This window comes from Trichogramma pretiosum, unplaced genomic scaffold (assembly GCF_000599845.2).
Source record: "Trichogramma pretiosum strain Unisexual culture from Peru unplaced genomic scaffold, Tpre_2.0 scaffold60, whole genome shotgun sequence".
NCBI lineage: Eukaryota > Metazoa > Arthropoda > Insecta > Hymenoptera > Trichogrammatidae > Trichogramma > Trichogramma pretiosum.
Window position 1 is genome coordinate 850937 of NW_019640805.1, and position 27332 is coordinate 878268.

General features: G+C 39.4%; 2 protein-coding genes across 5 annotated transcripts; one reads left to right on the plus strand and one right to left on the minus strand.

Annotated features, from left to right (window-relative positions):
* The first annotated feature begins 14019 nt into the window (after window positions 1-14019).
* Window positions 14020-16752, plus strand: LOC106649750 (mucin-5AC-like). Of its 2 annotated transcripts, XM_023460154.1 has the most exons (3): window positions 14020-14999; window positions 15073-15299; window positions 15357-16752. In XM_023460154.1, exons 1-3 carry the CDS (start codon window positions 14159-14161, stop codon window positions 16062-16064), a joined length of 1776 nt encoding a protein of 591 aa, XP_023315922.1. In that variant the 5' UTR covers window positions 14020-14158; the 3' UTR covers window positions 16065-16752. The 2 variants fall into 2 exon arrangements, with proteins under 2 accessions (XP_023315922.1, XP_023315917.1); XM_023460149.1 differs by having other exon boundaries at window positions 14026-14999; window positions 15073-16752.
* A 5595-nt stretch (window positions 16753-22347) lies between these two features.
* On the minus strand, window positions 22348-25410 carry LOC106649800 (activating transcription factor 7-interacting protein 2-like). Of its 3 annotated transcripts, none has more exons than XM_014367427.2 (7): window positions 25304-25410; window positions 24885-25196; window positions 24563-24823; window positions 24018-24389; window positions 23759-23849; window positions 23520-23680; window positions 22348-23449 (listed from the first exon to the last, which is right to left on the minus strand). In XM_014367427.2, exons 2-7 carry the CDS (start codon window positions 24933-24935, stop codon window positions 23330-23332), a joined length of 1056 nt encoding a protein of 351 aa, XP_014222913.1. In that variant the 5' UTR covers window positions 24936-25196; window positions 25304-25410; the 3' UTR covers window positions 22348-23329. The 3 variants fall into 3 exon arrangements, with proteins under 3 accessions (XP_014222913.1, XP_014222912.1, XP_014222914.1); XM_014367426.2 differs by having other exon boundaries at window positions 25290-25410; XM_014367428.2 differs by having other exon boundaries at window positions 24126-24389; window positions 24885-25410.
* Between the last annotated feature and the right edge of the window lie 1922 nt (window positions 25411-27332).

A 27332-nucleotide genomic window follows, 5' to 3' on the forward strand; every position in this document is an offset into this window, starting at 1 on the left:
ACGGCTCGAGAGAGTGCCGATTGCCCGACTACTTAGTGCCGCCGAGCCTATTCAACGCTAGCTCGAGCTGCACACATAACATTAATTTACGAATGCGCTGCGGTGCGTGGTGTATAGGTCACGTGGCGAGCGCGCGCGCGCGAATACACACACACAAAAGGGCTCCGATGCAAAGTTGCCTGCGGCGGCTTCGCGAGACCGCCGTGGGAACGCATAATACACACACACATATCGCGTCTTCTTGCTCCGCAGCTGCACGAAACATCGCGAAACGTCGAGCGTGTGTATGTAATACGTAGCTGTTTACACTCCGCGCACCACGCATCCATGCACACTCGCACGCGCACTCGTGACCCCTGTGCGAGCTCCCAGCTCGCGCGCCATTATTAGCAGCACATCGTGCTCTCTCTCTCGCGCTACAGCTGTATAATACCTGCACGTAGTTGGCAAATTGCGAAAGTCAATTTACCGCCTTTCTCTGCCTTTTTCTTAGCAACGTTTTTTTTTTATCGATTCACGAGGATGTTGTGCTACCTCTGACATGTGACGATCGTGTCTCGATTACGTTGGCCAACTAAATACAAATACACAAGTAAATTTTGTCTCCGTACACTTTCCATAGTCCCCTAATGACTTTAAAAAATTCTTACGTTGTTCAATGTGAAACCCTACATACTGTTAGAAATATTTTATAATTGTACGTTAGATTTAATATTGTAACCGTCAACGAGAGTTTCGCGCGTGAATTTGTGTATAAACATTTCGTGCGAGACACATTTATTATTGTTTGCCGATCGGACACGGCAGCGACAGCCTCAAAACCGCGTAACGAGCGAGGCGTATTATATACTTTATTATTATTTGTTCTATTTAAGTAAAATTACCAATAAAGTCTATTCATTGGTTTTTAACTGTAAGATTGGCGCAAGAGATCATTTATTTAAATTCCTACATTCTACCCTTCTCGGCGAGTGACTAAGCTAATAATTTAACAGTACATACATCAAATATGAATGATAATTTATAAGCGATACTCGATACAGAACAACAAAGATTCTGTAAAAGGGAGCAAAGGTGGGCGTACATCTATACTCGTAAAAAATGTGTCGATCGCGTTAGAGCTGGACACATTTTCCCGATTGTACTGAATATTCATGCGCGAGAAGGCTCATTTCGGGCGCGTGAATGGCCGAGAGCCGGAGTACACGCACGGAAAGAAATGAAATATATCGAAATGAAAATCAATAAAGTTGAATTGTATTCCAAGTTTCGATGCGGAGAGATAAGTAAATAGGGGTTCCGTAATACAGGCTGAAAGCGGGAATAATACGGTTGGGGGCAGTGGGTCCCACGCAAACGTGCGTATAATATCGTGCAGAGCACAAACACACTCACAGGCATGTGTATACAGCTCCAAGTTGGTGCGCGAGGGGGTTGCTATACTCTGTCTCGCTCGTGTGGGAAACTTCCAAGTTCACATAAGAAGAGCCGAGCCGAGCGCATGAGTTCATTGCTGCAATAATAAACGCACTGGCGAACGAGCGATAAGTATGATATTATGTATACAGCTCGAGCCTCGGCCTGTGCCTCGACGCGCACTACGTGTCTGCACGTCGTGAACACAATCGCGCGCTGCTCTCGACTCAATGAATTTCCGCGCCGGAGAATATGCACCTATCCCCGTAGTCGAGTATTCGACATTATTAAAAGATCTGCGCGACCTTCCTGTTCTTTATCTCCACGAGGTCATTCGACGCTTGCACACCCCATAATTTGAGGAGCGATCGCGCACGTCCTCCACGCGGAGCTACTCTTCAATTTTCGCAGCTCTGCTTTGGCCATTGGGGCGAAGAGCGGCTTACGTCATGGAGCTGTATTTTCGTGACGTGTCCTGTGCCGCGATAAGTCAATCCGATGCAGAGATTGACTCGATTGACTTGCAAAAACACATGTTGCTAGCCGTGTATCTATTGCTACATGATATAACGTTGACGCTCTCGAGATATTTATCGTCGAAGAAACAATCACGGCGTCGTATAAACCATCAAGGGCTTTTACTTTATACATATACGCATATGCGCGACACACATTACGCTAACTACCTTATGTTCACTATTTATCGTTTTCGTCGCGTCACGATATCTATCATATAATTGAACAAAAATGGGCATAAAATATGCGCAACAGCTGTTTTTAGCGAAAGAAAAATCTGGCACATTGAGAACAATAGCAATTTATCTAAAGACCAAAGTTTGCGAGCAAAACATCACTTTTCTTAACAAATCAGCCATGTTTCAAAGCGAACTTGGGTGACAAAAACAAGCTTACTTTCGATGAATATTCGCTTGGGCTTGCAGCACTGCCAAGTTGACTAGTGGCCCTTGAGAAAACATCTTCGGACGTCATCTCTCTGATTTGTCAAATTTAATCGAGCAAACTATATGGAGCCAGCAAGCAGTTCTACCAAGGATCCGTAAAATTTCCTCCTATTGGCGCTTCGTTAAACATTCATGAGTCTTGTATCAACTGAATCACTACACACTGTATTAAGTACATGCGAGCAGTCGGCAAAAAATCACACGTGTTTGCATTTAAAACAGCACAACCGTTGCCAGGGAAACGCGAGGTCTATAAGTACGAGGATATGCGCTCAACTTTTGCTGCCAGCAGTATGTTTATCATTTCTAAATGTCAGGATAAACAAGCGCCTTGGGTAAATCTGGGTATTTCTCAATTTTTTCGTATGGATTTTACTAGTTAAAATTAACAACACGATTTCACACTTATCATCTGAATAGTCACAGTTCGAGTTTATTTAATAAATTTAAAAAAATATATATAAATACAATTAAAAATATACAATGAGTCGACGTTTCGCCGCTTAATCACGACCTTATCAGGGCTGTTTTATGATAATTTTATGATTCAGATGATCATGTGCTTATCAATTAATAGAAAAATCGAAACTCGTTACCGCACTTGCCTTCGACTCGGGCTATAATCCCTCGTTTTGTTAAAAAACCATAGCCGCACCCTTTGAGAAATATACTATATAATATTTATGCTCAATTACAATATAATAATTATATTTAAATATGGAAGTTTTCCTGCTTGTACTAGTGCTGGAGAGTACCATTTAGATTGATTTTGCATCATTATTCAGTAATGACATTTTTATCGAAAGTTCTGTTTGTGTTGCATTGGAAAATACCATTATTATCAATTTCCTATGTTAATTTACAAAAATATATAAAGTGACAAACACCTTTGTGAAATGCCGCTTCTTATGCACATCAAAGTAATTTTGTTCCATTTCTTCTTTTTATATTTACTATACAAACATTGAAAGTAAATATTATTTTTTGAGGATATTGATGACAACGATAGCCTAAGTGACAACGTTTTTTAGAAAATTTTCAGAATTAATTATTATACTTTTACTATTGTACTTCTTTGATCACTTTTTCCAAGACTTTCTTTTCTTTACTCTCGTTCGATTTTCGACTGAAATTTATAAAGATGTCAAATGCCACAATATATGAGTTCTAGTGCTATTAAAAAACGATATTAAACTGAAAATGATTTGATTGACTTTCAGGTCCATTTAAATAAGTCAATCAACCAAAATACAATTTTAGCTTTCATCGTCATTCTATTGAGATTTGAACATAATATTTCTATCGTACAATAAAGAATAATAACGAATAATAAGTGGCTATTAAATGAAAACTTAAATTACATGGGGTACTCATAATTGTTCAAGTAAATATATTATATTATCATCGAATTAATATTCATTTATGAAAAAAAACGTTTATTTCGAATTAAGAAAATCGAGTCAAATAAAGTAGAATTGGTTAGAATCGATAAATAAAAGCTATCAATAATGTTCAAATATTCATTAAATGTGTTATAAGTAAAGAGTAATGAAAGATCAGTGATGCATGTGCTGCACAGGCACAGTCGAGGACACGAGTATTTTATTATTCCTCGATCCGTTACAGACTCTCTATATGCATCAAAGTGCAGTTTTTACGTTGTTCTGACCGATGCTGCAGCTTATTGGCTCGGAAAAAAAGAGAAATGACACGCAGTGTCGAGCGATCGAGACAACGACGATCCCCGGAACTCGCCGCGCGTTTGTGTGTATAGGCGCATACATATGCATAGCTGCACAAGTCGTCGTCGTCGTCGTGGCAGTGCAGTGCATACGCCGACGTTACGTGAGATAAAAGTTAAAAGCCCAGAACCACTTGTTTATATATGTAGACGTCGCTGCTGTGCTCGTGCGTGCTCGAGACGAAAAAACGCATCGACCGAACTGCATACGCGCTTTTGCGCAAAAAAAGTCTTGCGAGCCCAGTGCGGCTGATTGATTACAGCTGCTTTTTCAACGAACGCCTCTAATCCATTTTCCGATGACCACTCAAACCTGCAAAACGACCCAGCTCATATTTTACGTTCGATTTGTTTAGATCGAGACTTATCAACTTACTGCCGTGTTAATGGTTCTCGAGTCAGTTTAATTCAATAAATCTTATGTATGATGTAGTGAAATTATCAAAATTTTAGTTCTAATGCAATATAATTTTACCGATTATTTTATTACATATGTAATTATTTAATTCTTAAATATTGACATTTTTCATTTCAAGGCATTACTCTATGGAATTTTGCGAACTTTATCGCAAGTGTAAGGCTAAAAGATGCTGCAGAATTATTTAATTAAAACGTGGAGAAGACAAAATGTTAAAAACCCATTGAATTTAGAGCTTGGAAATGAAGAATTATTACGCGCGCCGCAAATTAGGCGTTTTTTTGGTGCTTACAGAGCACATCTGTTTCATTCTTCTTGAAACCGAGAACAAATGTTGCAAAAATTTTCATACTTTTCAAATTCATAAAATCCGTCTAGTATCTCTTTGAATTGAATAAACTATCGCTGCAATGATAAAAATATTTGTCATCTTTGATTTTCAATGATTTTTTTTTGCATAAATTGTTCAATGAAGCTGACAAAATTTCTAAACCATTTTTGGTGCCTGGACCAGTATATGCGTGAGATAATAATATAAATATGTGTGTTGGTTTCGACTTCCTCAAGTCTGGATATATTCGAACTAAAGAAAACATTGAACGGCTCATAGCTTCGCATATACTTTTTTACTCTTTTAGCCATTTATTACATAGGCGATTTCTCGAAAATCGAAAGTGATTCGTTTTAACTGGGGCTCGTTCGAACATACAGCAGCTAAGCGCTATAATTTCTCCTCCACCCAGCTAAGCGTCTCAACAGTTCCGTAAAAGTCGCAATACGGCGACTAGACGACCGCCTATGCTTTTGCAGATTTCTCGCCCATTTCGGGGCCTTTGAAGCAGTCATTCATGGCTACGCAGATACTTAATTAGGGCGTTAACGCAGCCTCGCATTAGATCCCTGGCTCGTTAATGACATTTTTCAAAATGATAACTTGGAGTCAGTTGATCATAGACGCCGAAGTTTATTCGCGCTAAGCGCCAACAAATAGTAATGAAAAAAAAATGAATGAGGATCTAATTCGTCTTCTTAACTCAAAAAAATCCAAGAGTAAATTTGAAATTTTGGACAACAACGCCCATTGTTTTTCTGGCAACGATGTAGATCGTCGCAATAATTTTTTGGGGGCTATCAAAAAGTTTCTGCTTGGGAATTTCTCAACATAAGCTTGCATAAACACGATTTTACTAGATAAAAAGGAATCACGAATTAAAATTGGGGGCCAGAAGTTGTATTTAAGCAGCAATTGAGAATAAAAGACGAGAAATAAATAAAAACAGTAGTAATAGTTGGCTAAGATAATTTATCGAAAGAGTCCCGATGCAAACGAGAGATCATCTAGGGTATGTAAAACACTGAGCTTACTCGATAAAAGATCTTTTACAAACCATCTGTCAGTCATTCATTTTTTATAAGCCACTTCCTCTTTGCTTTTTAATTTCTTGTTAAATCATCATAATTCGCTTCGTCCCCTCTCAATTCGGATAAATAATCTTGATTCGACGGTGGCTTTAACAATTATTCTTTGAGTTAATATTTAACGACAGTGACAGAAAATATAAAATAAGCTCTGTGCGTCGAAAAATCGGATGCGCGTATGGGATGCCAGGGCAATTGAAAAAACTAAACTCTGCCATCATCTGGATCTGTGCGTCAAGATCGCAGGGAAGCCGTGCAGAAAGATCGAGACTTGGCGCGAAAGAGTTACATAAGCGGCGAGCTTTCGAGGTGGGAACATTTAAATTTAGATTTGGCGGGATTTTCGCTGGGGCGGAACATGTGCCAGGAAGTATAGTTGCCCACTTGGTATCGTCGAGATATAAATTTAATGCTCGCCTTTCTTTTCTACGTCCCGCACCCATGAGAACATATCAGCGATCTCGTCATTCAACTTTTATTATTTTTTCCAACGCCAAACACGTGTTGCAAATGTAAATTACGACAAATTATTTATCTCGATATTAAAAATTATGACAATTTGGATTTACTAAGTGCTAAAATTGTTGCAAATATTATCGGTACACATAAACTTTGATACGAAGAGCGCAATTATCGTATCGACTAATCGTATCCTTTTTGAGAGTAAACCAGATACAACCGATCTCAACAGACCAGTTCTTTCTGTAACCGCTTACGAGAGATACTAGTAAAATAATCTCGTTCATTCGTCGCATATCGTCGAACATCGTTGAAAGTAGTGCCATTGTGTGTACATTTGTGTACAATATATTATTAAGTTCTCAGATTCTCTCTTCGGCAAGGTACAACTTGAAATTCATAACGATAAAGTTGAGTATTCGTGCATCCGTGTTTGCATTAATACTTGAATGCATAATTAAAATTTTGATAGATAAGAAATAAGCATCTACTATTATTCAGTATAGGAATTCAATCAATCATTGCACTTGACACGCCCCGAAATTATTTTTGAAATATTTCGTAAAAAAATAGACATCTCCATTTCGAAAGATTATCTGAATATCTATCATAACAGCGTACGCAGCTCCGAGTCTTGAATTTTCATACCACTACGCACATCATGAAGTCGACTAAGATCTCTACATAAATATTGTAAGTGTGATACGAAATTTCTAAGAAATGCGACACACTAGATCAAACAATTTACTATCGCACATTAAAGGCTTTAATTCACCGCAGCGGCATAATTTTAGAATGGCTTATCTTCGTAATACATAAACCTTATGAATGATGTCATTGTGTAGCTTATCAACTCCTTGCCTGCAGCAACTTTATCTTTTTCTAAACATTGGCAGACACCGTAACAGTATGCAGCTCAATATTATATGTTAGCCAATTTAACAAACTGTTTGATAATATTAGTTGTAAGGGCCAGTAGTGAATAGTGGGATCTAATATCAATATACTTTCTTCGCTCGAGTCAACTTTTATATCACAAATTTTATAAAAAGTAATAGCAAATTTTGCTTTAATTATTTCAAAATTATTTCAAATTTAAAATTAAACTACCCAATGAATTTTAAAAATTAAAACTCAACTTTAAAATTAATTGCACAAGCTCGATAATTTATTTTGAAAAAAAATTAGGGCGAAAATGACGAAGCCTAATTCAAAGGGAATAATAAACGCACGAAATAAATGTAACAGCGCAAAATTCATTGCTTTTGAATGCTAAGCGTCGGAAATTTTGCGTCGGTGTTTAGCGGCGCGAATAAAAGAAAATAATCGCGCCATATACGCGTATAAAAGCCCTGAAGGGACCGTCTCTTCTGTCTTGTGAAAAAAAGAAACAAGAAGAAGAAGAGGAAAAAAAGGCACAGGAACCATACAAGATTACATTATACAATACTCTGGTTTGGAGGATTGATCAACTGAGTATATATACGTGCTATATAGTGTATAATGCAGGCAGCAACGTACGTAGCAGCACCTACGCGTGCAACCGATAAATAAATTTTGTCTGTCACGGTAATACAATCCTCGATCTCTCCTCTAGGGATGTAACACGAGATATAGGATCGAGGAGCGCGCCAGCTCGCGCTCCGAATGGCAAGTTCTCGAATACAAAGCCTTTCCCTCTGCTTCTTTGGCGTCGCTTCTCTCTCTCTCTTTCTTTCTCTCATTTCTTTCTCTCTTGCTCCCGCTACGTCTGACTAATTTGTGAAATTTAATCAACTGCGGCAGCACGCTAACGTATACACCGCGTATACAAAGCATAGCAGCACAGACTCACGCATAGTTTTGATATGCATCTTTTCTTCTGGAATGGTTCTTTTTTTCCTCGCGATACTTTTCACTACAGCAGGCAGGAAATTTTTCTTCGTCTCTCCACGCACATATACACCTATCGCTCCGCGGCGTAGCCTAGCTGCGCTACGATTTATCGTTTGCGGTGTGCAGGCGCGCGCGCATACAAGCGCGATCGCGTCGATCGGTCACTCGAGAAGACTGGGCGCGCGGAGCTGCCACCGTATTAAGGTACACGTGCGTATACCTGCTCCGCAGCTCGTTCCGTGGTACTTGAGCGCGAGCGAGCTGGTGTCCGATGCTAAGTGGCGTGAAATGACGAGCCGAGAAAATAATATCATCGATTCCGTACAGAGAAAGTATAACATAACAAGGCGCTATGCGTCAACGCAGTCTTTCTTGCGTATTTAACTGCCTGTACAATAGCAACTCCATTTGAAACTGCGCGAACTGTAACGAGTTTTTGTCACTTTCCATATTGTTAACATGCAAAGAAAAAACAAATTTTCACATTATTTTACAAAAATTGAATAATCTTTGTTTACTTAAAGGCTCGACTTTGCTCTTGTAAAATTTTTATATCTTCAAAAATTAGAGTTAATTCTAAAGCAAGTATATTGAATAAAAAGTATACTTAAGTGGTATAATCCGTTAACTGCATCTCGTCAACATTGTTTTCACACAAAATCACTTAATCGTTTGTTAGCCGTTTGTATGAGTTTCGAAATGAGTTTATTACGAGTAGAAATAATAATAAAGAATGGAATCTTTGAGACTAAGCTATTGTCTTGTTCCGATGCTACAATTCATACATATTCAGCGTCTGCGGACGCTGTAAGCACATTTTAATGTGGAGAAGACTTTCGTGTTTTTGTGTAATTTGTGAAAGACTCTAGTCACCTCAGGGGAACAGACTCACTTTTGCCAACCTTTATACTACAGGTGTGTCGGGCATTCCCAAAGCTATAAGCTGTATATTTTTATAATACCTCATCCTTATAATATGCCAAGTTACGTTCGACTATACACGCACCGGTTTTACGCAAGTGCACTGACTTGTACTGTTGCATCGCAGTATTTTAATTGGGCATTGTCTAGGCGAACAAGCACGCAATATATTTTCCATATTTTATATTGAGCATTTATTCGCATGATTCTTGTAAACCGTTGGGAAACCTTTGGAGTAAAAAAGTAACTTATTTTTACTGATGAAAGTATAGTATTATATTAGTTCGTAAATTTAAACAGAAACTTACAATTATATAAAAGAATTTTTGTACGGGGTCTCGAAAAACATCGAAGAAAATTGTTGGAATCAATCCAACGAGAGTGGACAGCTGGATCAATCGAAGAAATCTTAAGTTTGTCAGTAAAATAAATTGCTGAATTTATTACTAATTGAAACGATTTTCAAAAAAACTCCTATCCGAGTGTTGTCTGACGCTTTTAATTCATTTAACAAGTTTTACGACGCGTTGAGCCAACCTATTGAAAAATGTCATATGCCTGGTCTAAAATTTGGCTAGTATACGCGTTCACTCGTCCTTAGACTCTAGAGAATTTTCGTCAATAGTTGGTGCATTTACTTTTTTGTTTCTAGGTTTTTTTACGCGCACGAGAAAGAAGTATTGAATAGAGTAAATAATCCGTATCTGGCGAGTATGTACATACGACCAAACCCGAGAGAAAACGGAGTAATCTCAAGACTGCTCGATTTTGGTCGCGTGCGCGACAACTATTTACTCGTTTATACACGAGCTGTTGGATTTGTTTGCTTTTTTGATGAATTACGAGATTGTGCTCGGGCCGGGAATGCCGTCGTGAATTCTCGACGCGTCGCTCTCGCCCAAGCATTGGCACAGATTCCTATATCTCCTCGGCAGCGAGAGCAACTGCGCAGATCGACTGGCTGTGTACGTATATATAATATAGGATACGTGGCGCGCGGATAGCGGTGCAGCGGTCGTCTTTATTGGCCTTACGTAAAAGGTAGACGTCCGGGCAGTCCAATCAACCTTTTCGGTCTAGCAAAACGACCATACGCTCGGATTTCCCCTCGACAAGAGCGAGCCGAGGTGTCGCCGAGGAGGTGCGAAGATTGCTTTCTTGGCTTCATCGTTTATGCATGCGCGACAGTATGTATATATACGTGTACTCGCTGGAGAGATCGGGCGGGGCTGCAGTTTCGCTTCCTCTCTCTCTCTCTTTCTCTTCTGGTATCGCAATACGTATATATATACCAAAGTGCATAGCGCATGGATACGCTCGCATACAGAGATAGTATAGTGTAGCAACGAGATGGAGCGAGATACGCGCCACACATATCCATGTGCAGATTTACGCGCTTGGTGCGCTCGCTCGAGCTGGTACTGCATATTCAGAGAGCAGCTCCGAGTTGCAGTTGGCGTGTGTGTGCACAATTTATATGCGCGCTTGCATGAAATATACATCGCTGCGGCTGTGAGTCAGCGCGTGCTGCGCATATATATATAGTTAGCTGCACATACATGTATGTGTATACATGGGCGAGCTTGGTGACCGTTCGCGTATTATAATTCAACCGGTTTCGAGACCGATGCTTTCTCCTCTTCTCGCTGCAGTCGTTTTTCTGCCGGCCTGCTCCCGAAGCTGCCACTCAACTTGTTCCTTCTTTTGCTCTCGATTCTGCTCTTGCTCCTCGCTTCTTGCTTCTTGTTTCTTGCCTCTTCTCTTCCTTCTTCTTCTTCTGCTTCTTCTTCTTCTAGTTCGATCTTTGATGTGCTTCTTATTTCCGTTGACCAAATGAGGCTGACTCGTCCTCGCTGCGTCGGTCCAAGTATTTCCTTTTATAGCGCGTATATAGTCGAGACAGACGTGCCATGTAGCAGTACTGCCGCCATGCCGCGATCGCCAGCAAAACCAACTCGTTTATCGGCTCCATTTCAGCTAAATTCATTCTCCGTCGAATCCTCGCGCTTGAATTTCTTATGATGGATTGCTTTGCGACGCATACTTTGCGCAGCTCGCCGATGCGACGTTTCTGCAATAAATCCCTTACGCGTTACAAGAGCTTTGCCGATCGACCGGCGTATATAACGCGTCGTTTAAATTTTAAATAGCTACGACTCGTCGATAGCCAAATTTTGCAACTACGGAATTTTTCCAATCAATGCTCGTATATTAAAATGTCATTAGCTGCACAAAAAAAAAGCCGAAAGTTTTTAACGTGCTTTCTACTCGAGCAATTCGTGTGCATTTTAATGCACACTTTGAACATTTTTATGCTTGAAAGCTTTTAGCGCTGAATGAATGCATTTAACACGTGTACGCCGTTGAAAAGAAAGAGCAAAAAAGAAGGTGAAAAACTAACAAAGCCATTGCTGCGGCCGGCGAACGCTGATGCGAGCCTTGTGCGCGTTTTTACTTACGCATATATAGATATACATGCGCATAAAAAGTCCAACTCTGCGGCCGCATTGAAGGCTAACATTTCATAAGGCATTAAAATGCATTTCAGCTTTATAACTCCAGGCGAATAAGAGTAAAATAATACCGTGCTCTGGGCCTCTTGTCATTGGAAAACCAGTTTTCAAGTGAGTGCAGCAAACGAGTGACATCAACGAGTGGTTATTAATGCATCGATATATTCCATATAGGCTTGGGCCACCCCCCGAGCTACGCGCGCGACACTCGTACACCGATGTCGCTGTTTATCCATGTACTCGAGTGCGCGCGGGCCCGAGCTCGAGGCTCGTTTAGAACAAAAAGGTTAACATTCATCGAACGATGACAAGGCCACTCGCGATTTTGAATCTGTGCGCGCTGCTGCTGCTGCTGCCGTTGCTGCCACTGCTCGGGGCCAATATTTTGTATAAGCCCTTTTTACTTTGCCTGTCTTTCCTCTTCATTCCCCTTTACATATTTCTCGAAGCGAGAGTCCAATTTTAACGATCTCGCGGAAGCGTGCGCGTTCATGCATTATGCAGATATAAAAAAAAAAAAAAAAAAAAAAAAACGAGAGAAAGGACCAGAAGAAAGAAACTCAAAAGAGCATACGATATATATAGAGAAAGAGAGAGGCGTGCCTATACATATATGGATAATCTCGTATACATACATAGACTCAAACACACACACACAACACACGGCTGCAGACAGTCCGAAGGAACAGGTATCTTGGCTTCGGTTTTCGGGGGCGTTGGGGGATGACACGTACTTTTCGGCGCCTCTATACTTATGGGCTCCGCGTGCATAAACGGGTCTACGAGCCAACAACGCTCAGACTTATCATTCTTTTGATCGACTGCTACTTCGTCATTGTAAGCCACACGAGGCACGATTGCTTTTCTTCTTTCTTATTTGCTCTTTTTTTTGCTCATAATTCTTTCCCTTTCTCCATTCTCCTTTTCTTTTTTCTGTAAATATTTTAAAACGCTGTTTTCAAAGTTTTGATACTGACGAAAATCAGATACACATTGTGATTGCTGTTTACTTATCAAATCAATTTAAAAAAAAATGGAAAGAAAATATAATTCGATTTTGTATTCCTCCTTTGTTTTCAACAATTGATTAAAAGAAAAAAAGCAAGCATCGCCTTATACACGCATATTTGTGCAGCTCAGCAAATATAGTAATTTAGTCATGAGTAAATGATAGTACGAAGCTTGGATTGCACATTTGAGCACGTGAAGCTTTGCACGCGCATCGCAGCTATCAAAATAAACGGACTTTGAAATAGGTGCGCCGGCTACAATGTACTGATTCTTCTGTTTACTCAAGCTTTATTATCGCAGAAAATATTCAACAATATTATCGCTCAAATAAACTGCAGAGATTTGAGCTATCAGATTGCTCAGTGATGAGCTCGAACGAGAGATTATAACTCAAGGTTTATCCTGATTTTCACCCGAGCAAGCTGAGTTTTTGCAAACTCATGACCTAAAAGTCGCCACTTTCCGCTCCTTATATTATGCCCTTGCGCTATGAAATAAAATATAATATGCAAACTCGGTTTAACCCTTCGTTTTGCAGTAAATACCCGATGCATAAATTACTATATGATGTACTAATCGAGCTGCAGGATGTTTCTAAACAAGGACTTTGCCAGCATAAAAGGATGGAGAAAGAGGATCAAGCGATTACCGCTTCCAAAATAACAATTTAAAGGACACGTTTCTTTTCAGCTTGTAATAATACGCGCTGGCCTATATATGGCAGGTTCTATATGAAATTGAACATGAAAAACGTGTTGTTATTCATGGCATATATTTCTTCAGATTTTATTTGAATTTTTAGGACCATTGTTTTCCAAATCTCAAAGTTGGCCTTATTCAAATCGAACTCAAGTAGAGGTTGACTTTCACTTACTTTTTTTATAGTGGTAAGTTCACCGAAATACACACCTATGAACCTAACTTGACAATGTACGCACGAGAGTTTTGTGCGACAAAGCCTAACGATCGGAATTAAAACGAAAATAAAATTGAAAAACATCGTTAAATTCATGAGTGTGCATAAAAATTGTTCGTTAACCTCTAGAAGGCCAGAAAGCTAATACATTGACGCATCCCCCGATCGACACTTTGCTCATGATCGATCAGTGATATAAGGTATCTTTTATACCAGATTTCTATTAAAATCCCGGCCCTCTAAAAGTTAATAGAATAACGCGGCATAATTATTAGCATCGCGAGAGGCCTGCGAGTCGAGTTGAAAAATAAACATATAACGTAGTTTTGGTGGTTTCATTCGCTGTTCATGTTTACTAAATAATATGTTATTACCTACATCGTACCGATCACTATAGAAATAGGATAAACTCGCTGTATCTGCTCGTCTTTGGCTCAGTTCGCATCTCGACTGAGAAAATCTATTTTCGACCGGCTCGTCATAAAGTGTATTTTAAAAACGAAAGACATGGACCCAAGCAAGACGAATCTAGCGTCGACGAGCAGCAGCGTCGGGACCTACACGGTGAAGTCCACGTCGTCCCAAGCGCCAGACGTCGTGGCGCAAATAATCGATCCGACCGATCAGAGACCGCCCAGGCAGGCCGACTACAAGATCCGTCAGGGCCTGCCGAGCTCCGAGGGTCCGTTCGGCGTCTGCACGTCACGCGAGGCCATCGTCCTGGACAAGCTGCCGCAGCTCGGACTCGACAGGTACATCAGCTGCGTGGCGAACGCCGTTCAGCCGGCCAAGGTACTGATTGCCGACGAGCTGCAGCCCGCGAGCGTCTGCGTGTTCGTCTCGGACGCCAAGCAAGCCGAGAGCCAGCACGGCCGTATCCTCCCCATTGACGACCACTCGCTGCTCATGAGGCCGCTGACCCAGGAGCCGCTGGTCCGAGTACTGGCGACCGACGTATTGCCCTTCGTCCCCGACGACACCATCCGCAGATATCTGGCCATGCATCACAATATAGAGGTGAAGCAAATCGTCTACCTGAAGACGGGCGAGCAAACGAACGGCAACCCTGTGTTTGGCTTCGCGCGTCACCTCTACGTCGCGGCCGATGACGTGGCAAAGTTCCCGGCCAAGATGAAGGGCAAGCAGGACGGATGGCCTTACACCATCTACTTCGGCTCGGAGGAGCACTGGTGCGTCGCCTGCCAGCGGGTGGGACACTTCGAGTGGAACTGCGACAAGCGACGGATGGCCAAGTACATCGGCTCCCGTGACTGCTGCAACGGGGCGACGTTCCCGGCACCAGTCGCGATTCATATAGACCCGCCGTCTACGCCCACACAGCCAAAAGGTTATTTCGTACTTTTGTTTCTTTTCTTTCAAATTTAACGTAATTTTTCAACGCGATTATTTTTACTCAAAAGGTCTCGTATCTCCGATGTTCGTTTTGACGCCGCCGAGTCAAAGCGTAGGCCACGAATCGGGTATGAGCTCGAATGCTCCGCACGATATCGATCGATCGATAGAGGCCACGAGTCCAATGAGGTCACCGATAAAACAAGCGCAAAAAGACATGATCTCGCTCATGCAAAATCTGAACTTTTTGCCATCGCCCACGAGATCAATGACTTATCTGTCGCCCGGTAAGCAGGCGTTAAACGTCGAAAACTCGCTGACCCAAAATCTGAGTTTGTCGCCCGGTAAGCAGACGTTAAACGTCGAAAACTCGCTGACCCAAAATCTGAGTTTGTCGCCCGGCAAGCAGACGTTAAATGTCAGAAACTCGCTGACCCGAAATCGGAGTTTGTCGCCATCCGTCGTCAAACCAATGACTTATCTGTCGCCCGGTAAGCAGGCGTTAAATGTTGAAAACTCGCGGATCCGAAATCTGAGTTTGTCGCCATCCGCCGCCAAACCAATGACATCGAACTTGAGGAGTAGGAGCTCTACGTCGATCTTCCAGAAGATTAAAAATAGCTTCAGACCGTCGCCGACTTCGTACGCTGTAACAGCCTGTGAACCTGAAACAGACTTGAGCAGCGAGGATTCTTCGACATCGGCTTCGAGTACAACGAGCTCTCCATCGAGCCCGAGCCCGGGCAGAAATACGTTCGTACAGAACTTGTTCGCAGCGAACACGACTCCATCCGAGAGTCGATTGAACATGGCTACGCTTCAACGCAGCCCAAGGGCTACTTCATGGAACGCGTCGTCTCCGACGAACAGGTCCTCGAGCCCGTCGAACGCTGCGTCCGCACTCGGCCCAAGCGAGACGACTACTTCTTCGTCGACGGGACCGCGGGTGATCGAGGTACCCAGCGATAGAATACCCATCGATCTGATAATCCACCCCGCTTCGGAGCACTTGGCGGGACCCGGTACTCGCACCAGTCCAAGAAACAACAGCACGCAATAGTTCACCGGCGCAGGTCTTGCAGATCGACAGCTTGCCGCTGGAGTCCGCGGGAACGAGAATGGCGCCTTCCAACTCAATGTCCGATAGACGCATGTCGTTTTACGTTAACACCATCAAATGTCAGACTCGCGGACAGCTTACCGACAACTGCTACTGCAACTCAAGACTCTAGTAGAGGCGCAGGTGTTTTAAATGAAGTATATAGATAAGGAATAATTTTGAACTATGTATAGCGGCATGAATGTGTCTTATGATATATATATCATATTTACATCGATTTTGTGTGTGTGTGTATTTATATTTATATGTCTGTGTGTGCGTGTGTACGTGAATGAATGTATAAAAACTAGCTTAGAATATAGGACTTAGAAATCTAATCGATCATGATCCGACCAATTACGCGCTGCGGCGCGAAACAAACTTGACTGTATCTAGATACAAGCGTTAACGCATGTGGCACAAGTAGGCTGTACAAAAGGGGGAACTAAAAAAACTGAAGAAATGAGATCGCTACCGATGGGGATCGATCCCCGCGTTTTTGGAATTGTGCTCGATAATAACCCCGTCGTGTGTATTTATGAGTTCCAGCGTCATTTACATTGTTTTTATGTGGGCGTGCTTGTCTGTGTCTGTTCGTTCGTATGTCGATGTACAAAATAATAATGTGATGTACTTTTATTTTCACACCTTGTATAGTTTAATGTTAATTCGACCTGGTTTTTTATTATAAAAAATACACAAAACACGCAGTGAAACCCCTCATTGTCGAAAGGCTTACATAGACTCCTATTTTTTAAGCCTCGCCTTGGTGAACGAATGAAGATCAATTTATTATACTTGACAAAAGAAAACTATGCGTGTATGTGATTACTTTATACTTGTTAAATCATACGATTTTGATTTCCTTAAATTGATGCGAGCTCGAATTGTTCTACATTGTATTTTGTGCACGAGTCATGAATAAAAATTGTATCTTCATATTTTCATCGTTTGATTGACAAATGCGTATTCCTTTATACGTAAGCATGTACGTATGTATCGGACAAAAATCCAATCTCTTTTTGTACTTTTAATTTGTGAATACAGTCAGTTAGCATAAACGTATACCACTTGTCTTTTTTTTAACTCTTTTCATTTCAACTTCCTCCTCTCCTCTACCTACTCCCAAAATCCTCTATATCGTGGTGTTCTGTATGCACGTGGAGAAGAAGAGAAAAAGTTGTTAATACACTCTCAAGACAGAGAGAGAGGGAGAGGATAAAGGAATCAAAGCTTTCATGTGTGTGCGAGAGCTTGCAAGCACTAAGACCTAATTAGAGAAAAAGAAAATAACTCGAGAAGTCTCATGAGTTACTCACAACAATTCAGGGGAAGGATCATTTGAACAGCGATAAAAAAAAGTACAACTTCTCGAGAATTAAACGAGCTACTCGATACGTGTATAAATTTAGCGTTGCATGCACCACCGATATCGCTTTTACCTTTTTCTAATAATAATATGTAATACCTTTAGAGCTGCTCCACTGCCGGTTTTCCAAATGGTTTCAAGTGATATTGTCAGTGACAGAAGAATTTAAAGACATTAATTAAGTACTTCATACCGCACTTTCTTTGCAGAGGGGATATACGGCAATATCGCTTTCTTTCCCTCTAGCATTCAATTGAATTTTCCAAGATTTCCATGTTTCAAATTTGTTGTAATTGAATAATTTTATTATCAGCAATAACCATGTATTTTTGAAAAAAGCCAATTTCAGGCCTCTGAAAAAAGAAGATCCCGAAAATTGAAATAAAATTTGACGACATTCATGACAGTAAAAACAGCAACATTTTCATGATAGGAGAAAAAAAATTTTTTTGGCAATTCGATTTCACAGTGAGTCGGCCAATATACGAAGCATAAAACATTAGGCGCGTATACACACGAGCGCAGGGCATTTTAATATGTAATGCACATAAACCGAGTGGTCAGACCATAGGTAGGTATATATAAAAGAAATGAAAGCGTGTATATGTATAAAAAAGCCACAGTTATTATTGGGTCCAAGAAGAGAAAGAAGAGAGAGAGAGAGAGAGAGAGAGAGAGAGAGAGAGAGAGAGAGAGAGAGAGAGAGAGAGAGAGAGAGAGACTGGAATACTTGCGTGCGATCACATCTATAGCGAAGTGGCGGCAGCGAATGAGCCGGTTTTGCCTGCCTCGAGCCAATATTTTGCTGATGCACGCTATGATACACACAAACAGACTCGCACACGCATATACACATACATATATACAAGGACTAAAAATGATCTCGTTCCTGCCCATACGAGCTATAAAAGCCGAACGCAGCTTGCTTTTCGCGCTTCTCCATTTTCGTTGTTACACATTCATTGTGTGCTCGGCGATTCACGCAGATCATAAATTGTTCGACGACAAAGAGCTTTTCAATAATCCGTCTAATATCAACGAGTTTGAGATGTGCCTCTAATTTAATGATAAAGCTCGCCTCCCATTTATTTAACTTGTGGCTCGCATAGTCGAGGGCGAATGGAGGTAATGTTGCTTTCATTTATTAATTCGTTCAAAATGTGATTCAACGCGCGCGAGTAAATTTAATGCGCTCGGTAATATTTAAAGCGAAAAGGACTGGTGGGTCGGCGCGACGAGTCCGGATATGCGACGCGATATCGCGGCTCCCAACGGTCCCTCGCAGGCTATATTGTGACTTGTCTCGAGCGTGCAGCTTACACACACACACACACAATATATGTATCGCTGCGGCGCGGAGCCATTGGGCTGTTTTGTGTCTCTTTGTTGCGCGCATATATATACAGAAGTACACCTACACGTGCCTCCTCGCTATTTATGCCTCGCCTCATACGTATCGCGCATACAGCGGAGGTAAGCCGCAGCGAAAGAGGGCACGTATACATATAAGCGAGAGCTGCTGCTGGCCATGGGCTAAAGTAGCCAACGCGAACACATGCACACATACGCCCATATACATTGTATAAGCGAGCTGCAGCAAAATAAAGGGAGATTTATCTCTGGGCTCGCACTTATCGAGCGCATTATCGAACCTCAAGCGTATCGATTCGCGCGCGAGCCTCAGTTTTATATACACACAGCGTACATACGTAGCAGCAGCAGCAGCAGCAAGAATACAGCATAATAGTAGCATTGTTGTTATGGCCGCGGCTGTGTATGGTACATTTCTTGTGGCCCGCGCGCTTATACCTACTTATATTTTATACATCCATGATACTTTTTCAGCTGATGCAAGACCTCGAGAGAGCTCGTATATATGCTCCGCACTCCGTGTATCTTTGTCTAAAAGCATAAAGTGAAAAAATAACGTTTTTTTTTTAAAGACACTTCGTCGCCTCATAACGACTACCTCTGCGTCATACCTTTACACCGGCTTATGTACACTTTCGAAACGACTGGCCTGTTCCGCGAGCTTTTCGACTTGCCTTTCATCTCGATCGTCGATACTTATGGAATAATATGCTTTATGCGCGCGTGCAAGATTAAGAACGAGTTGCGAGATTTTATTATTTTTTACATCGTCCCCCTCCGTAATGTCGCGCTCGCTTCGGCTTCTCGAATTTCCAGCGGGAGGAATCGAATCCCCCCGCGCGTGTAATCGCGGGCATTTCGTGTCACTCTTCGACGTTTCATTTTTTAATGACGGCTGCGCGCACAGCGATATTGACTGTGGGCACGGATTTACATCGTGTGTATAGCGGCTCGCTCTCGTACGCACACGATGGAAATATCAAATTATGTCGGAGCTATAAAATAAAAAAACCGCCCATTGATCGCGCGAGCAATCGAACTCTGCGTAATGTTTCGTATCGGACGATATATCGATCGAGCGCGCAAAAGTCTCGCTGAGGCGACGCGAAGCCCATAAAAAAAAATACCGATATGGCGCGGCGGCGGCGGCAGCAGCAGCAAACCAGCAGAACGGGAACGAACAAAACGACGAGAATAAAAAAAAAAGCATAATAAAAATAAAAAACAAGTCTGGTGTGATTAATTTGGTTGGGCAATGTAATCAAATATGTGCGCGCGAGCTCGTGGAGAGATAGAGCAGGCCAGCTCGGCCACGCTATCCTACTGACAAGTTAGTTTTGCAGCCGAACGATCCGCAACCGCAACGCTTGCATAAATAATCCGAACGGACTTGTCGAGGGAGTGGCCAATATTATATATGCTTACGTGCAGCCTGAAAAATACAAACTCTCTCTGTCTCTCTCGCTATCTCGTTGTTCATTGTACAGTTGTGACATTAGTCGCTGAAATATATACACTTAGGTAAGTATGCGCCTCGATGAATTGCAGCGATACACATTTAAAAGCTGCCATGCGAGCTCTGCAGCTATCGCCTACGAATACGTACGTAATTGCTAACTTTCCATTTGATCCAAAAGTGGCTCTAATGCGACTCGCCAGCCACTCGCACTAGATCATAGTTCCGTAAGGAAAATTGCCTTTTGCCGGCCTTGCCTGTGCTCGCCATCGTTCCAAATTTATATAAAACACGAAATCGGAAAATCCGAAACGATCCTGAAGACTCTGATGGGATATAAAGTCGAAGAGGACTCGATACGAAGTCGTTAATCGGTGCAGTCGAGCGCAGTGGATCGATGCGGGACGATCGCGAGCGTTTCATTGTGCGCGTAATTAGCCCAACTCGAGCAGTGACTCCGCGTCGCGGATGTGCGTGATACAGCCGCTACGGCTGATCGGTTACTCGGTTCGTTTGGCTTCACTGAGCGCGCACAATTTTATGTATCTTTTTCGAGTGTGTGTACGCGCCATGCGCATTTTTATGCTCGACTGTGTTGACGCACATAACAGCCGATTGGATTTTGGTATTACGCTTCGATCCTGGACATGCAGCTGATCGACTCAGAGATATTTTCTCGCTTCGTGAAATATTCGTGTCGTGCTCTTAGAGCGCGGCCGATTATTGCATAATGTATCGCTCGAGTGAGTTTACGCGCTCCGGACGATCGAGCGAGCCAACTCGAGGATAAATATCGATTTAGTTTTTGCGCTTCGATGCGGACCAGCTCGACTGCAGATATATACGCGCGCATCGATGCGCTTTACAAAGAACAGGCCTCGAGACTTTATCTATCGGCTGGAGCTGCAAAACATTCCACGTAACAACGAGCCGTGTGGGTGTCAATCATCAATCAAGCTCACACATTTAACTAACGATAATGCGCCAAAAATTTGGCTATTAAATTACTTACTTTTATCTGTATTCATTTTTTCTTGCCTGATATTCGATGAAGCAAACAAGTTGTAAGTCAGAAATCGCAAAAATGATTATTCTGACGATCATGTAGCAATTTTTAGTCTCTTTAATTTATTACATTTTCTCGCTTGTCACTTTCTATTATCTATCGCGCAAATTAATTCTGACAGTATTTATCGACGGTGTAAAAAAATGAATGGCAATTTTCACTTGACCATATACATTTTCTCTTTCTAAACAGTATCTGCGGGTTTTTTTGTCTTTTCAAGAGACATTTCACGAGAGGCGAACGAGCGTTTTACACTCAGGCTTAGAAAAGGGCGTCTTATCTGGCCGTGTCGTGTCACGTGTGTACATGCATGTATGTGACTGATTCTCTATTAAATGTTGACTAGAGCGAAACAATTGACTTTAAATGACATTTTATACATTTTAACAATACCCTTGTAATAACTATTTCCTAGTCCTAAAAGTAGCAGTTTTGTGAAAAATAATTATCGTTCAGAAAATATATTTCGAGTAGAGTTTGACAATTTTTCTCAATGTAGTCCAAAATTTCAAGACACGTATATTTTTCAAAATCAACCGAAAATACTTTCAAATTTCAGAGAAACTAGTATTGTCAGAAATATTATTCCTGAAAAAAGCTTTCGTTGCCCAAGCGATTTAACTGAGAATCTACCATATATGTGCAGAAAGCTTTCTACCAGCTAGGCGTGGACCAGAACGTTCGCGTACAGTGCGAATTAAAAAAAAATGCGAAAGAGAAAGGCCCCAGTAGAATGAGATAGCATAAGCTGGTACAGGCAGCACCCCGTCTTATTTTGCAATCGTTCTACTTCTTTGATTTTTTACATTTTACAGACCACTCCTATTACCCTACCTCTGTCATAAATCCAACTACTTCCCCAATGCATTAAGTGAAAATAATATTTTACACAACAAATCTAATTGAAAACACAATAAATAATTGACATTTTGAATTCTATTTCCATGTGCTTCAATAATTATACGAATCATCATTATATTTTCTCATTTATTTTTATTGCAAAAATTATGCTCAAACAAAATTCTTTAATAAACAATTATGAATTTATCAGCTAATGCATGAAACATTTCTTACTTTTAAATGAAATCTATGAATACATTTTACTTACTGACTCAACTGTTTCTTTTAAGCCACTACAACACCAATTTAAACCACAACAACGTCAATTAATATGGCTTCATCGAATTTAATATTTATTTGTGAAACCTGAGATGTATTTAAAGTACAAAGAAATAAAAAATTCATATCTCACAAAAATTGATGATTTAAACGTAAATTCATGCTAGCTATAATCTATTTTCATATTCCAGTATGTTAAGACGGAGTAAACTATTTCAATTTAAGGTTCTACCAGAAATGGAAGTCCACATGCATTTTTGTATATAGTAAGTCTAAAATTACTTGAAATCAGAACAAAATATTCTGAAAATTATTGATATGAAAAAATTTATAGAATAAACTTTTGTGCTATTAGATTTAACGTGGTCATGAAAAGGTTTAATTTATCAAACTGGTTGCTCCTTTAAATGGACTTGTGAAGCGTCATTCAAGTGGGTTTTGATCGATGCATGTAAATGCATATAAGATAATAATACTAATAATCCAATACTTTTGTAATCTGGTGTATTCAAAACACGCATGATTTTGTAACTATACTATTAATTAATTAAATTTTAGCTTTTTTGTTTTAAAAAAATAGTTCATACATTTACAAGTGTGTTCAACAAATATAAAGATATACACAACTTTTTCAAAAATGCGCATTTATGCTGACTATTGCATTCATATTACTTTTTAAATTATTTACAGAAAAAACTAAGGTCTTAACAATTGATCTAAATTATTATCACACTTTATATAGTAAAGATACTGCATGACTAAAAGGTCCATTTTTAAAATGAACCACTTTGCTCTTACTGCAAAGTAAAGTAGGTAATACTACACCGCTAACAAGTCAATTTTTTCTATGAACATTTGTTGCTCTTAGTGCAAATTATTGTAGATACTGCACGACTAAAAGGTCCACTTCTAGAGTGTACATCAACTGCTCGTACTGCAAAATAATATGTAGTGCCTTTACCCATCTGTAATATAATTAGAATACAATTACGTATTTAACACTTAATAAATCAATTATAATTGTTGTATTTTTACCTGAGACAATGTACATCCCATTGGAAGGGGTAAAGCTTCAAAATGACCTATTTTTTTCCAATCTTTATACTTCGGATCTTTCTCATGATACACAAATAATTCATAGTAAGCTATTTTGGCAATAGAAGGTGATAAATCTAAATTCCATGCCAAGGCAATACCTAAAAACATTGTTCAAAATAAATATTTAATTATATGAATTAAAAATTTTTTTATTAACAATTAAAATATATGCATACTTTCAACGTCTTGGGTAATTTTCAAAATTGGAGATGGAGGAATTTCTTCCAATTTTCCAATTTTTGAAACTGGTGCGGTAGATGAGTATTTCTAAAACAAGTGAAGGTTCAAGTAGAACAATATAGTTTAAAATTATAATTGAAAGCAAATGCTTCAACAGTTTATGATACATGATGAGATATTTTTAAAATTTTAACAAACACACTTTATGAATTTTATCTTTATACATTTAGAGGTTTTAGTAATTATAATATTTACTGATGTAGTTTCTTCCCGAACCACCTTCTCTACAGTATTATTATTATTGTCAAATTGAGGTGATGATATCTCTGAGAAATTTGAATGAGGTTGTTTAACTGGATTTACAATTGAATTTGAAGCTGTTGCTTTTGGAGCTGAGTGCTTATCTACAGTATCAGAACTCAATGTTTGCATCGTTTGCTTTTGCGGAGCAATAATATCAGAACTCGTTGTTTGCATTATTTGCTCCTCTGGAACAGTGGTATCAGAACTCATTGTTTGCATTATTTGCTCTTCCGGAACAGCGGTCTCAGAACTCATTGTCTGCATATTTTGCTCCTCTGTAGCCTGTTCTTCATTATTATTGAATTCTGAGTAGTCAATATTTTGCTAGTATTTAAACAAGAAAAAGTTATTTGTAGCACAAACTTTTTGAATGATTAAAAACGAATTACAAGAAAATTAGTAACTTGATAATTTTACAAAAGCAGTGAATTTCTTAATATAAATTGGAAGTTATCATAATTTTTACAGAAAAAGTTATAAAAATATTTGAAACTCACAAATGGCATATCTATTTGTATTCCAACACATCGTTTTAATTTCATTGGTTCTGCATAGATCATAACTTCATCGTCTCCATCATTGTCAACACCATCAAGAATCCTTTCAAATTGTTGACATTGTGATTCAAGCATTTTACATTTTGATCTCAAATTTCTTTGAGCTTTTTTCGTAGCTAAAGTTAAGCTGTGTAATTCTTGAATTTCATTGTGAGCACTTATACATTCAGAAATTGCCTGAATGCAAAAGTTTTCCAAATCCTGCATAAAATAAGTTTGCTTATGATAGACCAAATAATAATTGAGAAAAATATACACATACCTCAATAGACATACGCTTCACTTGCGAGTAGATACCATTTAAATCGTTCATATCTGTCAGGTCTTCCGTTTTTCTTCAAAAAAAAGATTTAATGATATGTTGATAATTCTCTCCCAAGACTAAAATATACACTGAATCTGGGTTTTTTTTTATTCTTCGTTTCGAAAATAAGCATAACCTAAATCTCTTGACGATTCTTTGTTCAATGGCGTTTCAAAATGCAGCTGAACTCAAGTTTCGATGATGCCACTAGTCAGACATAATTTTCAAAGAGATTCTAACGTGCTGCTTAATCTTTGATGTGCATCATCTCTGAAAAATGGGTCTTTATGATTCCCAGACGTAAACGTATACAGATTCTTAAGATCTAACGCATTTGTATAAAATGAATTATGATCAACAAACTATTAATTATTAACTCTAGAGATGATGTGCTTCTAATTAAACGCTTGATATTAAAATTGAACCAAAAAACCAGTCAATTATTCGTTCCTGGAATCCTAGTACAATAGAGAACACCTGTCTGCTGTCGCTTGCCATGTGTATGTTGGGGGGCGCTGCGCCTGCATGCGATGTGAATGTTGGTAGTATGGGGGCGCTGCACAACGTCCATAAAACGAAAACGAAGAAAAAGGCGCGGGTATGTTAATCATTGATAAAAGCGACTGCAGTTCATGTTTATTAACCCTTAGAAAACCAGGATAATCCATATGGTATGGGATCATTGACTTTTAAATATTTAACATAAGTTTGCTCAAATATTATTAGAATCCGAGGTGGGAACGGGGCTATGAAACAGTTCAAGAAACATAGAGGTTGATAATCCAGTGTCCATGATTTCGCAGCATTCATGTAGCGTCACGTAGCTCCGTCTCTCTTGCACTCGCTATGCGTATTCGCTCTTTTTATGTTTAGCTCTGAACTCACGTTTTATACACCGTATTTACCTATACATAAGTACATATAAGTATATGTCTGATTTCACTGAAATTCAGCGTTCATATGCCTTAGCCTACATAATTTAGAGTAAAATGGAAATAATGTATTTCTACGCACGTTAATGCAATTTTTCATTATTAAATAAGCTACTTCTTTTACTGATTAGATCATCATGTTTAAATGTAGCTACCAAGAGAGTAGCTATTAAAAATACACGAAATGTTCCATCTGTCAGATATAAAAAAAAACGAATTAAATCGATTCATTCGTATGATACTTAAATGAGCGTACAATACATTATTTTTCCACTTTATTCGTTTAAAAAAAGCGTATGTCTAATTAGAAAAGTGTCTCGCGATATTTGCGAATTTTTAACTATTTCGATTGTAATCTCTTTGAGTGTCCTCTTTGTCGACACAAAATTCCAGCTTAGTAAATAAATTAATCAGTAAGCAAAATGTATGAAAGCACTACTTTTTACGAGTACTCTTGCTAGTTTTTTGGAAAGTACTATTTTCAGTAATACTTCAGCCTCCGTTATACACTGCGCAACAAAATTATCACAACAAAAATTTTCATCAAAATTTTGTTAATTTTCAAATACTTATTTTCGTCTATGTTGATAGTATCGAGACGATTTTATTTGATTTCTTGGAAATTTTTTGTTCTTTAAATCCATATACATATCATTAATGGGTTTAAGACAATATCGAGCTACCAATAATATTTGAGCGCAACACTAACAATTACTGAAAAAACTGATTGTTTAAAGGTGTATCCAAACTAAAGAAATTTCTTTATCAAAATCTAACATAAACCAATGCAAAGTATTGTTTTTTTTTTAATTTATTGATCAATGTATATGGGGTATGTTAAAATTCGTCGAGCCTGTCATCAGATTTTTTAAATTTCAAGATGTTTATTTTTACTATATTTCTGTGAACCTTTTTTGTATAATTTGTATGTTAAAATTTTTTCTTATTTTGCGCTTTCTGGCGTTTTTTATTTTTCGAAAATGCACTTCACTTATTGTAACTACGCCGAGCTAAAAAGTGTTACTCATGGCACTTGTATCGTAAAATTTAACATTGCATGCAAAATGTACGAAAAGGCTCACGGAAACGGCTGAAACGCAGTAAAAAATAAACATCTTGAAATTTAAAAAATGCTATGAAAATGAGGAAAAAATATTTTTCAAAAATGAAATGAATTTTTTTTGATTTTTATGTACTTACGAGCCTTAAGTTAAATTCATCGAATTTCCGTAAAAATGAATAATCAGAAAAAATAATTTGAAGTCGTGTATAATCCACGTTTTACATGAAATCTATATCAATTTCGCGAATAAACTATCACTATGGAATTAACCGCTGTCAATCAATTGGCAAGGAGTTTCCTCCAAAGATGGTTTTTACTTATTGTTAAATTGATTAAGAGCGAAGATTACACTAAGGAATCATGGGAAAGGCTTGTCTCCAGATTTTGTTATGGTCTCAGGACCAAAAATGA